The following is a 17,221-nucleotide window of genomic DNA, read 5'->3' on the forward strand; positions in this document are numbered from 1 at the left end:
GGGACAAGGTGCTTTGGGGCAGGGGAGCAGAGCCCCCTCCTCCCCAAAGCACCCCCCCATGGTGAAGGCATGTGGCCAGGTATGATTCAGAAGGGGGGCGCTCGCTCATTCCCCATCCTTTCCTGGCCTGCATGCTAAGATAAGGGAGTATGGATTTTGGGGGACCCCATGTAATTTAAAAAAAAAAAAATAGTTGTGGGGATCTCCTCAAAATCCATACCAGCCCTAAAGGTCAAGAATGGATTTTGGGAGGGACCTCATGCCGTTTTTTTTTATTTTAGCGTACGGTTCCCCTTAAAATTCATACCATCATATTGCCGGCAATGATTTTTCTTTATTATTCAGCTGTTAGCGGGGAAGCCGCATCCAGCTTCCCAGTCCACTTAACAACCAGCTATTCACTGTGTCTTGGTTGAGCAAATCTTTGCCCAATCAGGGCTTAGAATGCACTGTGCAGCATGCAGTGCATTGCGGGGCACTTGGTGGGCAAACATCCTGCTGAGTGCCCCACAAATTTGTGTGTTTGCCAAATGGAAAACAGGCAATGTCCAGGCTGAACTTTTCCCCAGCTCGAACAGTTCGCCCAACTCTAGCAGCCAGTTTAAGTGCCCACATTTTACTTGATATCAGTCACTTGCAATCTTCTGTACTGCAGAACTGGAGAAGGGGTGGCAGGAGTGGAAGAAAGGGATAACCCCATACATTTTCTTCTGCTCTTTCAATGGCCAGTCAGCATGTTGGGATGGAGAGAACAATACTGCACTCTTTCTACAGTCTAAAGAAAACAGCGTTATCCACCTGGCTGTGTTGTGTGTTCTTAGGATTGGATGAACACAAATCCTTTGGCAAGTCAATCAGCTCCCCTATATGTACTTAATTGGTGTATACATGTGTTTCAATGTTTTTATTGATTATTATTGATAAAACAAAGATTGCATGTTACATACACATAGTAAAACATAAATCTGAATATCATTGTAATTATGAAATACAGAATTTGAAAATAAAGCAACAATATGAATTGATATTTGGCATAAGATAGAAATGCATAGATCAATAAAAAAAAAATTAAACAAAAAAAAAAAAACACACTTGTAAATATCTATCATATAGATGAAATTACTCCAAGCTGGATAAAATTGATTTAACCACTTTCAGACCGGACCATTTTGCTGGTCAATGACCAGAGGTCTTTTTACAATTTGGCACTGCGCTGCTTTAACTGGTAATTGCGCAGTCATGCAATGTTGTACCCAAACAAAATTTGCGTCCTTTTCTTCCCACAAATAGAGCTTTCTTTTGATGGTATTTGATTGCCTCTGCGATTTTTATTTTTTGCGATATAAACGTAAAACGACCGCAAATTTTGAAAAAAAATGATATTTTCTACTTTTTGTTATTAGAAAAATCCAATAAACTCAATTTTAGTCATACATTTAGGCCAAAATGTATTCAGCCACATGTCTTTGGTAAAAAAAAAGTCAATAACTGTATATTTATTGGTTTGCGCAAAAGTTGTCACATCTACAAACTAAGGTACGTTTTCTGGAATTTACGCAGCTTTTAGTTTACGACTGCCTATCTCATTTCTTGAGGTGCTAAAATGGCAGGGCAGTACAAAACCCCCCCAAATGACCCCATTTTGGAAAGTAGACCCCCTAAGGAAATTGATAAGTGGCATGTTGAGCCCATTGAATATTTTATTTTTTTGCCTCAAGCGATTGAATAATGACAAAAAAAAATTTTTTTTTTTTTTTTTTACACAAAGTTGTCACTAAATGATATATTGCTCACACATGCTATGGGCATATGTGAAATGACACCCCAAAATAAATTCTGCTGCTTCTCCTGAGTACGGGGATACCACATATGTGGGACTTTTTGGGAGCCTAGCCGCGTACGGGGCCCCGAAAACCAAGCACTGCCTTCAGGCTTTCTAAGGGCGTTACAGTTTTGAAGGCCATAAAATGCCAAGATGGCACAAACCCCCCCAAATGACCCCATTTTGGAAAGTAGACACCCCTAAATTTAGGGGTACACTAGTGAGACTAGGTAATAAATGGCGGGTGCCCTGAAACTATAAAAAGATAACTAACCAACCAGCGTCACCTGTAACAGTTATATGGTGATCACTGGTGAAAGGGTTAACTAGGGGGCAATCAGGGGGCTTTATGCGGTAGTATATGGGGGTCCCTGGCGCTATAAAAAGCTGCAGCGAACCTAAATACCTACCTGCCTAACTAGCGTCACCTGTGACACTAATACAGCGAAAAACGATCGCTTATTAGGCTGGGTTCACACTGGAGCGATGCAGGAACGCCACGAATCCGCGGCGGGTTCCCGCATCGCATGCCTCCCGGCGGCAGTTCACACTGCCCTATGCGAACTGCTGGGAGTGTCAGTGAAATGTTAATGACACCCCCAGATCAGTTCGCATATCGCAGTGCGATCTGCAAACTCGGATCGCATGGTGTGAACACCCATGCGATCCGATTCTGCTGCGGACCAAAAAAAGGGTCCCGTGCGAGTTTGCGGCGGGTGCGGCGGGTATTCAGCCATACTATCTGTATGGCTGAACTCAAATCGCACAGAGATCGGATGTGATTTGCACTGCAGTGCGGTGCGAATCACATTCGTTCTCATAAACCGCTGCAATGTGAACCCAGCCTTAGTGACACTGGCGACGGGGGGTGATCACGGGGTTAAACCTTTATTGGGGGGGTTAGGGGGGTACATTATAACTAAAGGGGGCTAACCCTAACTGCCCTAACAGTTATTACAGTCACAAATGACACCAATGCAAAAAAAAAAAATGCAATTGGTGTCACTGTGACTGGGGGGCAGGGGTAATTGGGGGGGTGATCGGGGGGTGAAGGGGGGGTGTGAGTGTGCTTGGCATGTTCTACTGTGTAGTGTCGTGTTGGTGCAACTCACCGATCCTCTCTCCTAGGTGCCGGAACGAAAAATACCGACACGGAGGAGAGAACCTAAATACCTACCTGCCTAACTAGCGTCACCTGTGACACTAATACGGCGATCAGAAAAATGATCGCTTATTAGGCTGGGTTCACACTGGAGCGATGCGGAAACGCCGCGAATCCGCGGCGGGTTCCCGCATCGCATGCCTCCCAGCGGCAGTTCACACTGCCCTATGCGGACTGCTGGGAGTGTCAGTGAAATGTTACTGACACCCCCAGATCAGTTCGCATATCGCAGTGCGATCTGCAAACTCGGATCGCATGGTGTGAACACCCATGCGATCCGATTCTGCTGCGGGCCAAAAAAAGGGTCCCGTGCGAATTTGCGGCGGGTGTGGCGGGTGCGGCGAATGGCTGAACTCGAATCGCACAGAGATCGGATGTGATTTGCACTGCAGTGCGGTGCGAATCACATTCGTTCTCATAAACCGCTGCAGTGTGAACCCAGCCTTAGTGACACTGGCGACGGGGGGTGATCACGGGGTTAAACCTTTATTGGGGGGGTTAGGGGGGTACATTAGAACTAAAGGGGGCTAACCCTAACTGCCCTAACAGTTATTACAGTCACAAATGACACCAATGCAAAAAAAAAAAATGCAATTGGTGTCACTGTGACTGGGGGGCAGGGGTAATTGGGGGGGGTGATCGGGGGGGTGTGAGTGTGCCTGGCATGTTCTACTGTGTGTGTAGAGTGTTGGTGCAACTCACCGATCCGCTCTCCTCCGTGTCGGAACGAAAAATACCGACACGGAGGAGAGAATACATCACTTCCTCTCCTGTGTTTACATTACAGGAGAGGAAGTGATGTCACGGAGCATTTCTATTCGTCGGGAGCGATCGCGAGGGGGTGGCCATGAATGAATGGCCGCCCCCTCATCCCGGATCGCTCCCGAACGAATACCGACCGCCGCAGGCACCGGGGGGGGGCCCGATCGGGCCCCCCACCCGCGGGAAGGCAGGGACGTATATATACGCCCATATGCCTGCCCGTGCCATTCTGTCGACGTATATCGTCGTGCGACAGTCGGCAAGTGGTTAAACAACACATGCGTATATATGGAGTCATATTAGTCGCATATCTACATCTCATAAGAAACCAAAAAAAGGTGTAACAAACTAGAGTAACAATGAATCTGTAAATTCCATATTATCTCACGCACCCCTAATGGGATCAAACTGTGCACGAAAATAATTTGAGTCCTAACATCAGACTATATATATAAGGTAGTGGTCTGTATGGCTTTAATCTGAGCTACAACCAACATGGTTGTCTACCTTATAAGGGATTAGTATCCAGAATTGAGTACAAGCTGCTATATAAAAGCAGTGAAATGTAATTTATTCTATTATATTATGTTGGGGTCCCCAGGTCAAGCTAAACAGGGACAGATATTAGGGTGTCATATGTAGTCGAGCACTTAAAATGTGACCAAAATGACCACGTTTTATAAAATTTAGTATGAGTATCTTTCGCTTGAGAGATCAAGCCCTCCATTTCAGCTATTTTCTCTATTCTGCGGAGCCATTCAGAAATAGTGGGGGGAGAGGAAGAACGCCAATGAACAGGGACGCAAAGCTTTGCTGCATTTATAAGATGTAATGTGAGGGATCTTTTATAAGTCGATTACGGAATAGATGTATGATGCAGGAGGTATTGAGCTGGCGTGTAGTCTGGGGTATAGGTTGTGATTTTACTGATGAGCTTATGGACTTCCTTCCAATATGGTTGGATTAAAGGACAATCCCACCATATGTGGAGAAGAGAACCGTGCGCTAGATTACATCTCCAACATGTGGGAGGGATAGTAGAATGGAATTTGTGAATTCGGTCAGGCGTTCTATACCATCTAGAGTATAATTTGTATCCATTTTCTTGAGCGGTAACATTTAGGGAGCCTTAATTGGTGTATACATATAAGGGAGATAAGTATAAATGCCCTTTCTTTACAGCCCAGGCTTATTAGAAACCATTTATTGTGACAGTGTAAGGCCCAGCCACTGTGAAAATGGTTGTAAAACAAACACAGGGGGTTCACATGTATGCAGTGTGGGACTCCAGATTATCAATTATGTGCATAGTTTATGGATTTTGAAGTGCTTTGGGAGAGAAGTCTCCAACCCAGTGCCCGGGTTGCAGAAGACCAGCAGACTGAGCATGCACAGCCCTTATAACGATTGGCTTGGGCATAGTTCAGGGCTCCGGACAGGTGTGCTACAGCCAGGAGACAGGTTTGCAGATTTAAGACCATTCCCCAAACTAAGGGGATTTTCTCACTGCATCGCTTTTCGGACGATGGGGGAATTTTAACCCCAGCTAATGGCCAAAAAAGCCAAAGCAACAGGCAGGGGCACTTTAGGAGCAGTGTATACACTGTTCCTACAGTGCCTGAAAGATTCTGCTTTATTTAGCGTCTGCCCAGTGCACCGCCCCAGTGTGAAAGCACTCAGCTTTCGCATTGGAGTGAAAGGAGAGGCGCTTTACAGGCGCCACATAACTTTCAACTTTTTAGGGCACGGACCTATGTAGCATAGGATAGTATTCACAACAGTATACCTGACGGTTTCTGTGCCTTGAATAGCAGGCAGTGAGTCCATGCTCATATAAAACAGGACAGCTGAAGAGGCAGAGAGCTTCAGGAAGAAGAGGGGACAGAGCTCAGTGATGGCTGCACCTCCCCCATGGAAATGCTCATACTTTAGGCTTCAGTCGGTGGAGCCACTGCAGAACTGACAGAATAAAGTTGCTTTAATTTTAATACACAGCAGATTTGAGTGGGGACAAGCACTGTTTGTACAGGGTCCTTTGGGGCATTTACCTTTTTTTCATTTTTGATGCGAGTTCTTTTTTAAAGCAGAAATAAATCCATCTTAAATTTACAACCAGTGAAAAGGCTATCCTATCCTCTGTTTGATTTGTAGTTGCCATGACATTGCACAATTGATTAGTTACGACACCAGCCATTTGATGGCTTGACAGTTTGGTAGGGGAAAAAAATGGATACCGTCTGAAAATGTCAGCCTGGTGCTTAAGGAACGGATTTTCCACATCTTTGGTGCCCAGGACTAGGTGCTAGTTAACAAAAAGGTGTTCTATCTTTCTGTCTTATTTCAAACCATTTTACTTAATTAACCCTGCCCAGGGTTACATTTAAAGGATAAGTTCACCTTTGGGAACATGTAACATGTTCCCGCACCTGTAGTCTCACCCCGATAATGGCGATAGCAGGCCGAGGTTTCCTGCCTGCACCCACTGTCATATGGCCAAGTCATTAATTCAGTTTTGTAAATAAATGGACTACAAGTACTCACAGAGGCTAAAGGCTTGTAATTCTCAATGAACTATAATCTTCCTGTCATTCAGTAAGTGCTTGCCCTTACAAGATATGGCTACACTGGCAGTCTGAAGGAGCCTGAGATTGCACCCGTGATCTGCTGATCACGGGTGCAATGCTTTGCAGGCTCTTAATAAAAAAATAATAAATGCACTTTTTTTTTTTTACCTCCTTCTTTATTTTGTTTTTTTATAAAGGTGAACTAATCCTCTCATTTTGAATTAAAGGCATCAATCTACATTTTTTTACATTGCAGTAGACTGGTAAGGGGTCCATTTAGTGTCCTGTACCAATACACTTGACAATAACTAGCCTCTTTCAATATATACAAAATGTAAGTAATTTTGAAATGTCAATTGATTCAACTGAAAACTTTTTTTTGAAAATAAGCATTCTTATCCTGGTAGGCTGGATTTAAAATGTAAACTATTTTTCTTATACCACGCGGCTTATGCTAGGCTAAATACATTAAACGTGTATTATATGTATATTATGGTTGACAATTACTGATACAACCATATGCAGAATAAATGGTCATGAGATTATTAGTATCAAAAGTTGTAATACATTTTGAAGTACTGCAAACCATTTATTATTTAGAGTAATTAAAATCAACTAGAAGTTACCTGTAAACTATTATAAACTATTTATGAGTTAACTGGAAAATTTGGGATTGATTTACTAAAGGCAACTAGATTAGGTACTTTGCAAAGTGAAGTTCCACCTCATTTACTTAAGCACTGGAACAACTGCACTTGCATAGAATGTACAATTCTATGCAAGAAGATGTTTAAAAAACAGCATTTTTGCTTGCAAATGGTTGAATGATGGAAGTCAGCAGAGCTTCACGTCCTTTACTATGCTCTGTAGCAACTGCATTTGCAGAGTGCACGGTCTACTTACCTTTCGTAAATCAACTCCTTTCTTTTGTCATTATTGTGACTAAAATCAAAAACAGCATATAAACCCAAAAGTAGAACTCCCATTAAAACTTTTGAGTGTGGAAAAGTTGGAAGCTCTGTCACATATTAATTGCAGTCTATGTCCCCTTTGGTGAGTTCCACCATAACTAGTTATTCTAAGACCAATAAAAATAGGAAAAAATATTAACTGGAATACATTTTACATTGTCACTGGAACAATGATGACAACTATCAAAGATGGGATCGTCCTTCATTTTTGAGGGATGTATCCTGTTTTTTTTGTCTTCGGGCAGGAATTTCAGGGAAAGCCACAATTGGGGAACATACAAGAACCTGATAGAGTGTGGAAAGTTTAGAACCTCTATCAAAAAAAGAAATATGAAGCCATACTTTAAAAACAAAACTGAAATGGTTTTAAAATTGCTAAACCGTCACGTCTACTTTGGCAATTAGACACCATTGTACTCTTTAATATGGTTGTCAGGCTCCAGAAACAGCAATGAGAAAAATGGACGCATGAAGGGTGGAACCAAGGCTAACAACCTATTTAAAATTGGGATTTGGGGTTCTAGAAAACAGCTGATAATGATGTTGCAGTTTAGAATCTTTAAAAATATTATATGTACAACTTAACATTTAATGATGTATTTTATTATTCATTGTATTATATAAACTTGTTGACTATGTACTTTCAGGTTTTTATGACATCAAGAGAGGCACCAAAGTGAGAAGAAGTTACATACATTGTCAACCATGAAATCTTGTCCACTCCAAGCTCCATATAAATTGTTTAGAGAGTAAAGTGTTCTGTGTATTATGTTTATATTGTTAATTAGAAGATAGATATCTTAAATGTTAAATACAATGTGCAATTTCAGTGCAAGACATGTGAAGTTGGCTTTAGTATTTGTGGAAACAAATATTACTCTTTGATGGACATGTTTAATGTATTGTCTAAGGCTAATTGGATAAATTATCCTGTTTGTCAAATGCCCTTAAACAGCTTTATCTTGCTAGCAAGTATACAAAAAATAAAGAATATAAGAGAATTGTATTGTGTAGCCTAATTGTATTACATTTGATGTAAGTTGCTCTGCACATATGTATACTTTAAGTAAAAAAATAATAAAAATATTAAGAGTTACTTTACACACATTATAGTTTCAGATATTTTGGTAACTTAGGTTTTATATGCAAGTTTTGACTAAAGCTTAGTTTGAGCAAATCCCCATTCTCCTCTGACCACTATACTGGTGAATGCAGTGCGTTGAGGAGCTACAGGAAGACTCAGGAGGGGGAGGGCAATGGCAAAAGGGAAGGTTTTAAAGAGTGTAATATTTGAATATATCAGCTGCCTATTTCTCCATCATTTTAGTTGGGGTTTTCACTTACAGTAACCTCTGCTAAGATACTGGGGTTGATTAACTAAAACAGGTGAGGGCAAAATCTGGTGCAGCTGTGTTTGGTAGTCAATCAGCTTCTAACTTCGGCTTGTTCAATTAAGCAGACAAAAAAAATTATAGCTGGTTTCATTGCAGAGCTACACCAGATTTTGCACTTGACCGTTTAGTAAATCAACCCCACTGTTTTTGGCCTCATGTGCTCAGCTTGAATGGCACAAGTTTGTGATGGGTGTACTTTATTGCAGAAATAAACTTAAATGTTACCTTAACTATGTTACCAGTCTTGTTGGAATGTACCATTAAGGAGTAATAGAAGGATGGAAATATGTACTTTCTTTATGAAATTGTGGCTCAAGAATCCTTTAAGCGCTCGTCACTTGTCTAAAAGCCTAGAGATTGGGTCACCTGATGACTGATGTTTAACTTCAGCAGATAACTACATCTAAAGTCCATCTTCCCTTATCGAGTTTCATGTGACCGAATAGCTAGACATATGCTTCCATATGCAGTACTGTAGGAAGCCTTGAGAACTAGCATTCTAGTTTTCAGATTAGTCTTTGTTTATCCACCTCAGGAAGATTATTAAGACAGCTTTAGAATAACCACTTGAGCAAAAGTTTTCTTTAAAAGACCAGTCTACCAAAAATGTAAACGTTAATGAGATTTATGACCCACTGGCTTCTAAAAAAGCTTTCCCATTAAAACACATGAGGCTGATTTACCAAAGTGAGTTAAGTACTGCCATTCAAAAAGTGGTGTTAATAATCTCTTCAATTAATCTTAGTCATGTGAAAAAAAATTCACTTTAAATAACCAATCATTTGCAGATAATAAAAGTAAAAAGAAATTTGGGTGTTTGGATAATTGAACTAAATATTCACAAAATTTGTTAAGTGAAATTTCTCAGCTCCTTTAGTTAATCAGACCAATGAGGTCTTACTGCTGAAAATGTCTGTTTCCTGTGTTATCCTCAGCAATGCATCAAGGTAGATATTCAACATGGAGCATAGGACCCCACTGTAATGTCCACAGTATAAAAGGTACTAGGTCAGCAAACTGATTGAGCTGTTCAAGTCCCTCATAGATATAAGCAGCAACTAGGTTATTCACCCCACATTACTCTAATAACATTTTAAGAAGTATCACCAGGAGAAGTGTGTTTTCCCCCACTGGACCCAGTGCATAACACATGTGATCCCATTCAAATCTGTTTAAGGGTTGCCAATGAGCATTGGTTGATAGCTCTCCTCCCACCAGCTTTATCTGACAGGTTGGATGAAGAAGATGGCAACTCAGAAAAAACAGAGGAAAAGGGCTGTGATCGGCAGTTCACTCAGAGCCTGCACAGCCCCTCATCCTCCATCTCTCTAAAGAAAACACTTTATATTTCTCTTGATTTTTTTCAGGTCATGGGATAAAACAGACACCTGTCCTCATCCTCTTCAGAGTGGTATACACTTGTGTCTACCCATCGCTCTCTCCATAGCACACACTACTTTGGAGAGGAGGATGGCTGTCTATTTTATTTCACAACCTTCAGGACCATGTGCCATTCACACTGAATTCCCTGGGGAGTTTAACAAGCTTCTTTGTCTTCTAGCAATACTACCTCTTTAACTTCTTGATGAATGAAACTTTTAAGGTGACACACTGTGTGGTTGTAAAACAATTACAATTTTGTTTATATAGACTTCTAGTGAAATCAGAACACCTACATTAGTGATAATATTAGCTGGTTTAAATATATGTGTGGTAATGTTTAAAAAAATAAAAGGTTAAATTGGGAGGAAGGTTCAGTGTTTTGTTTTGTACAATATTCATTTTGAATTGAGGTTGTTCAGGCTAGCTACAGAAATGAAATGAGATGGAAGATCCAACCACAAGATTGTTCTGCAAACTACTTGTGGTATAAACATGCATGGCTCCCCATGTATGATAATGCATCCAGAAGGTACCGTAGGCCACAGCCTTATTTTTGGAACACAGTAGTGATTATCCTAGGAAATGCATTTTTGATTGTATTTTGTTTTTCACATGAGATAGTTTGGCCCACAGGGATGCAGTATGCCCATAAACATAAGCATTCCTCAATTGGTTATCATCACATATTTATAGGAGATACATTAAGACCACTTTCACACTTATTCACTGGCCACGTTGACGGTAAAGCGATCGAAAAGGGGTTAAAAGTGCCGCTGGCGCCTCGGCAACAGTGCCCATTAATTTCATTGGCAGGGGCGGTGTTGTATATCGCTCCCGCACTGCCCGAAATATGCTGCTAGCAGGATTTTTTTTTCCTGTCCTGCAAGTGCACCACAGTGTGAAAACACTCAGGCTTTCACACTGGGGCTGCAGAAGAGGCAGTTTACATGTGTTTTTCAGGCGCTATTTTTAGCACACAAAACGCCTGTAAAACACCTCAGTGTGAAAGTAGCTTTATACATATTGCTTCCACTACAGATTCAACACATGCTGGAAATTTATGTTCTCGGTGTTGTAACTTTTTTAACCAGGTTAAGCGATGCAGAATATTGCAAAGCATGTAAACACCCATTGTATCCATCACAGCTGCCAATAGGGTTAGTAGAAAAAATACAGGGCTAAAAGAATAGCAGGTGAAATACTTCATGTTCCTTACCTCGAATACCTCTATAATTTAAAGATATCATTAACTGACTTGTATACCATGTGAACACACACACAGGAGTCAAAGCATACCAATGAAGAGAAAGGAGGTTTAGCTACCCAAACTCTCAAAAATGTTTGTGCTGACACTAGCTGGCAGCTGCCATTTGTTGAGACCAGGTGCTGTACTATCTAAAATATACACACAGAAGAGGTTCTATAGTGTAAATATTTCCACAATTGGTGTTTGATCCCTTAACATAATGAAGGCAGTGCAAATTCACTTTGCAAAGTTACATTTACAATTACATGCAAGGGCAAAAAACAGTATTTTTGCTTGCACGTTATTGGATTATGGCAGTCAACAGTCTCCCCATATTCTTTTGCAAAGTGAACAACCATTTGCCTTTAATCTAACCACCCACCCTAGAGGTCAAACTGCTCCACATAGTTATCAGTGCAATTCCATTTATGGAGGAAATTGAGCCAAAACATAACACTGTAATGATCAGATACACAAGAGAGAATATAGAGCAGAGACAAACTGATGGTGGAGTGGCAGAGACATTTCAGTTCTGCTGTAGGAATAATCTCCACTCTGGTCACGTTTTTTTTCTATGTATATTGGTCATTTCTGTTTCTTCACTGCTCATCTTCCTTTTCATTCCATGTAACCACTCAGTTGACAAAAGATCCAGTTAAATAGAATAAAAATGTGACAGACAGCTCCAGCTGGTCAAGGGGTGGAGTGTGTGACCCAGAGTTTTGTGTATTATTAGGCAGACTTGTTAGCTACCTGTCTTGACTGTTTAGCAGTAGACAAGTGGTTAATAGCTGAACACTCCATCTCACACCTTAATAATAAAGTACTGTATTAAGCTAGAGAGAGATTAAAGCGGTAGTAAACCCGCTAACTTTTATTTATTTTTTTACCACCTGCAAAGCAAAAGGCATAATGAGCTAGTATGCACCGCATACTAGCTCATTATGAAATACTTACCTTAGAACGAGGCCCTGACCCATGCCGAGGGAGCTGACATGCTCCCTCTGCGTTTCTTCCGGGTATCGCGGCTCCGGCGCTGTGAGTGGCCGGAGCCACGATCTCGTTACTCGCGCACATGCGCGTGGGAGATTTCATCCCGGCCGATTCGCCACTGCCGGACTTTCAGCCGAGAATCCCCTTGTGCGCATGCGCCGCAGCAGTCAGCGGCGCATACCGAGGGGAATATCTCCTAAACCGTACTGGTTTAGGAGATATTTTTTTTACCTACAGGTAAGCCTTATTATAGGATTTCCTGTACGTAAAAGTTAAAAAAAATTAGTATACAACCACAAGTGTGTGTTAGGAACAGGTTGAGAGTAAGGGGCTGAGCAGTCTACAGAACATATTGAGGTTAATTTACTGCAGAGTGCAAAATTTGGCGCAGCTCTGCCAAGAAACCAAAAAGCTCCCAATTTTTGTCAAAGCTTAATTGAACAAACTGAATTTAGAAGCTGATTGGGTACCATGCACAGCTGAACCAAATTTTGCCCTCTCCAGTTTTAGTAAATCAATCCCATTGCGTTACAGTACTGTATTCAAATAACCCCTACGAAGGTGAACATTGACATTTATTTTGCTCTGTGGACAAATTAAAAGTTAGCAAGAAGCCTTCAAATGCCACTAGAAATGCTGACCAACTCCTTACAAATGCTCCGTTTGACTGACAAAAAGCATTACACCTATCGTACAACTTTTCAGTGCACAGACGAACACGAGGTCTCGCTCAAAGAGCAGTGGATAGAGCCGCTGGCCCCTTTCCATTTGGTGAAGCCCAGAATGCCTAACTGGACCTGGTCCCGGAGGAAGCCAAGGGCTTTGAGAAATTGAAATCTGGAATCCTTCAAAATCTATAGTGACAACTTGTGTTTGCACCCAACGCATACTCCACAGGATGGGAAGGCCAACCCACTCCCAGATGCAGGAACTTTTTTGTCTTGAGAGAAGTGGCTGGGACCAGAAAATTTCACAGCACCCTAAACAGTAGAGGGGGTTGCAACTGACCATTTTCTGTGGACCTTGCCATCAAGCCTAAGGGTCTAAGTCAGACAATCTCAAAGTCAGCAGACCAACTGGGGAATCTGATGGGAAAATATCTAGCAACTAAAGGACCTCCACATCAGTTCTGCACCTGTGCAAAAAAAGATGCTTCCTCATTACTCAAGTAATCAGTAACCAGTTTCCAGAACATGGAGGATCCTAAATAGTTCCTTGAGCTTTTGCAACAACTTCTGGAATCTGAATGAGGTGTCAAAATTTGACACTAACCCCATGCCCAGTGAACTGATTGAGAGGTTGGGTTTGGGTTCTAGTTTGCGATCACCTTAGATCTCACTGTGGAATGTCGGCAGGTTCCTTGACAGAGATAGCTAAATAAACAATGGTAATCTCTACCATGCAGGGTTTGTTTCAGTATGCTGGGATGCCCTTTGGACTACAAGGAGCTCCAGCTACATTCCAGCAAAAGCTGGATGATATTACAGGCCAACACAATTTGGTGCCTCGAATGTTAGACCTGTTCCTGGATATATTTCACCTGCTGAGTCCAAAAATGGCACAATTTTTTCCATATCAGCTCTAGTTTTTGAGATACAGTATACATGTCATGTACCACTCTTCACCCTCATCGTCCATCAAAAATCAGTACATAAATATAGCAAAATATGTTGGGTTGATTTGGGCAGCACCATTGTGAAGTAGCCATAACCTCTGAGGTGCTCAAACTGTAAGAATTAAATCATAGGAGTGGCTATATACACACGCCTTCTATTAGATCATAACTATAACACAATTAAGAACTTATACTTTAGAATCCACAGTTTTCGATGTAAAATTACAGTTGGAAGTACATAAACACTCACTATATGGGAAAAAAATGCAAGCTAGGTAACATAAGTTGATCAGCAGAATCTTTTCAAAAATTGACTAAACGATTATACAAATTTGATTGTATCTAAAAAAACTAGAGCTGATGCAGTCTAGTTAATGCAATTTTCCGAATCAGCACCCCAAACAACACCAAGAACAGTTCTAAAAAGCAAGGCACCAATAACATTTATTTTTTTGTTTGTTTGGCTGTGAATTATTAGGCCTCATGTTTTTAGAAAAGACTGGTAAAGTAACCTCCCTAATGTGCAGGCTGTCCTGAATTCCATTAGGAAAGCAGGCTTAAAATGTGCCATATGGATAAAAAAGCCAGAGTATCTTGGATAAACCATTAAGTGGGGCCTAATAAAACCCCATATCCATATGGTAGAAGCAAAGTGGCCTTCTGTTACCAAGAAACAAGTCTGAACATTCTTTGGTGTTGTTGGGTTCTATCATAAAAACATTTGGATGCCCTTTCAAGAGCTCACAGGCTGAACATTTTCAGACCTCCAGGTTGATGGTGGGGAAGGGGGAAATGACAGAGTGCTATGTGACAAGACATCTCCAGTTAATCAAAGACATGACCTGAACCACCCATAATTTTGCATTTTTATGAAGTAGAAGGTAGTCTCGTTGGGGGTCTTCGTGCTTTTTAGCAGTTGATGGGGTTATTAACTGAACACACCTGGTTAATAAAGTGTAGTATAAGAAGATTCAGCGTGTGCTAAAACAGGCAGGGGGTAGGAGCTGACCGAACAGTCCAGTAAACAGCCTGGAAGCTAAATATTTGTGTTGTATTGGGTTCAAAATTTTTTGGTGAGGATGGCCTTTGATATTTTGTTTATTTTCTTCGGTAAAGCAGGCAAGAAGCCCTCAAAATGCAACCTTACTTACAGGCTGACTCCTTACAAATACTCCTTTTAAGGACGATCCCTACAAAATATACACAGACATAAGATGGCTCCTAAACAGGCAGACTTCCTCTGGCTGTTGCTTTTGTGTGGAACTGCAATCAGGTCAGAAAATCTGATCTAAATACTATAACTTTCCACAACATGCCGCTGCCAGCACAGTCTGTGCAGTTCTTCTCTCCCAGCCTCTCTCTGATGTTTATGCTATAATCAGATAAGCCATGTGTTCATATTTATGAACAGGCTAGCCAAAACACATGCTGGAAGGTATTCAGATTGTACATGTGAAAGGAAAAATACTAATGCGCAAAACCTAGACTCACTCAAATGAACAAAATAAGGATAAGAGAAGCTGCCAACATATAAGTATTCCCACACAGAAAAAATAGAGTATAGAGCTACGTGGCACTAACTAAAAATAAATAATAAATAATAAATAAGTAAACAAAAATAAAAGTGTTAGGCCTCATTCAGACGAGGCGGATCCACTTGCACGGAGTCCACCGGCTCAGCGGGAGTTCTCTCTGTTGATCTCCACCGAGCCGGCGGATGACAGGTCCCTCTCTGCTCACTGAGTGGGGAGGGGCTTGTCCAGCGTCGCAGGATTCTATGGAGAGATCGGATGAAAATGGACAGCATGTCCGTTTTCATCAGATCTCACCCGATCCGATAGCTTCGGATACGGACGTAGGGCCGTAGGGCCGTCTGCTTTTGGCGGATTGGACCGGGTCGGATGTCAGCGGACATGTCACCGCTGACATCCTTCTCTCCATAGACTAGCATGGAGCGCCCGTTCAGGTCCGCCGTCAAAACTGACAGGTGGACCTGAACGGTCCGACAGTGTGAAAGTGGCCTTAAAGACACTTAACACTTCCAGGACTGTGTTAATGGTGATGTACTAAACTGATCAGGTGCTGATAATCTTCAAGAAGGTAAAACTATAAACATTCATGATAATAATATACACACGATGAATACTTCTAAAACCGTGCTGAAAATAATGTGCTGAATAATCAAGTGCAACAAATCTTCGGCATGATCCATAATATTAAACATTTGCAATAACAGGTATTTCTAATAAAGTAAAAATAAATAAAGTGCAAGAGTGTGCTAAAAGTGCTGGTAGTGTAATCAAAGTCCAAAAAAGAGACAGATCTCCAAGTGACTGTTCATATAAATAGATCAAAGTGCATGTGCAGTACGATCAAACGAAGTCCACTTCATTCAATAGATATCACCATCCGTGGTGCGCCACTCATTTCCCCCAGCCTCTTACCTCATATCCACAGGTCAGGTCAAGCCTTGGTATGTATATATCCAGGAAATGCCAGGAGATACTGGCCGAGCCAAGTAAAGAGTGCCAATCTGACTGACTCCTCACAGGGATCCCCGATATATACCCAGATATGGAGAGGGTCGTACAATCCCAGGGTCGGACACCCCGCCACCAAAAAACCTGTCCAGGGGATTGGCAGGAAACCTGCAGGTATCGACAATGGAGAAGAGGAGTCAGCAGAGCCAATCCAACAGGACCCTACAACATCGGATGAGCCTGAAGCCCACCTTGGTATCGGTATTGCTGTGATCATCTGCAGAGATCAATCGATCACTGTGGGTCCTGGATATATAAATGCCAAGGCTTAACGTGCCCTGTGGGGGTCTTTATATGAGATGAGAGGCTGGGGGAAATGACGGATGGTGATATCTATTGGATGAAGTGGATTTCATTCAACCATACTGCACATGCACTTTATTCTTTTTATATGAACTGTCACTTGGAGATCGGTCTTTTTTGGACTTTGATTACACTACCAGCACTTTTAGAACACTTGCACTTTACTTGCTTTATTTGCACTTTATTAGAAATACCTGTTATTATGAATGTTTAATATTATCTATCAATATTGAAGATTTGTTGCACTTGATTATTCAGCACATCATTTTCAGCATGGTTTTGGAAGTATTCGTTTATTTGTGTATATTATTATCATGAATGTTCATATTGCACATGAATTTCTGACTGCTCTCTTAAGCGTATGGCTTGCCAATTGATCACAGAATGGTGACGATGAGGAAAGATTGCCACGTAAATACTTTGTAGATGTAGCAAAGAGGCTACAGTTATAGCATGTAAATTGGTA

General features: G+C 41.4%; 1 protein-coding gene across 2 annotated transcripts in view; it reads left to right on the forward strand.

Moving 5' to 3' along the window:
• Nucleotides 1-9,789, forward strand: part of IMPG1 (interphotoreceptor matrix proteoglycan 1) — a 376,955-nt gene extending 367,166 nt beyond the window's left edge. For both annotated transcript variants that reach the window (XM_077487351.1, XM_077487352.1), the window contains one exon: nt 7,929-9,789. Coding sequence is in view for 1 of the 2 variants with exons in the window: in XM_077487352.1 (XP_077343478.1) it covers nt 7,929-7,938 (10 nt within the window). In the remaining variant the exon portion in view is untranslated. The remainder of the gene's footprint in view (nt 1-7,928) is intronic.
• Nucleotides 9,790-17,221: the final 7,432 nt, after the last annotated feature.

This window comes from Lithobates pipiens, unplaced genomic scaffold (genome assembly GCF_037356315.1).
Source record: "Lithobates pipiens isolate NorthernLeopardFrog02 unplaced genomic scaffold, aLitPip1_a1.2 Scaffold_18, whole genome shotgun sequence".
NCBI classification, from domain to species: Eukaryota; Metazoa; Chordata; class Amphibia; order Anura; family Ranidae; genus Lithobates; species Lithobates pipiens.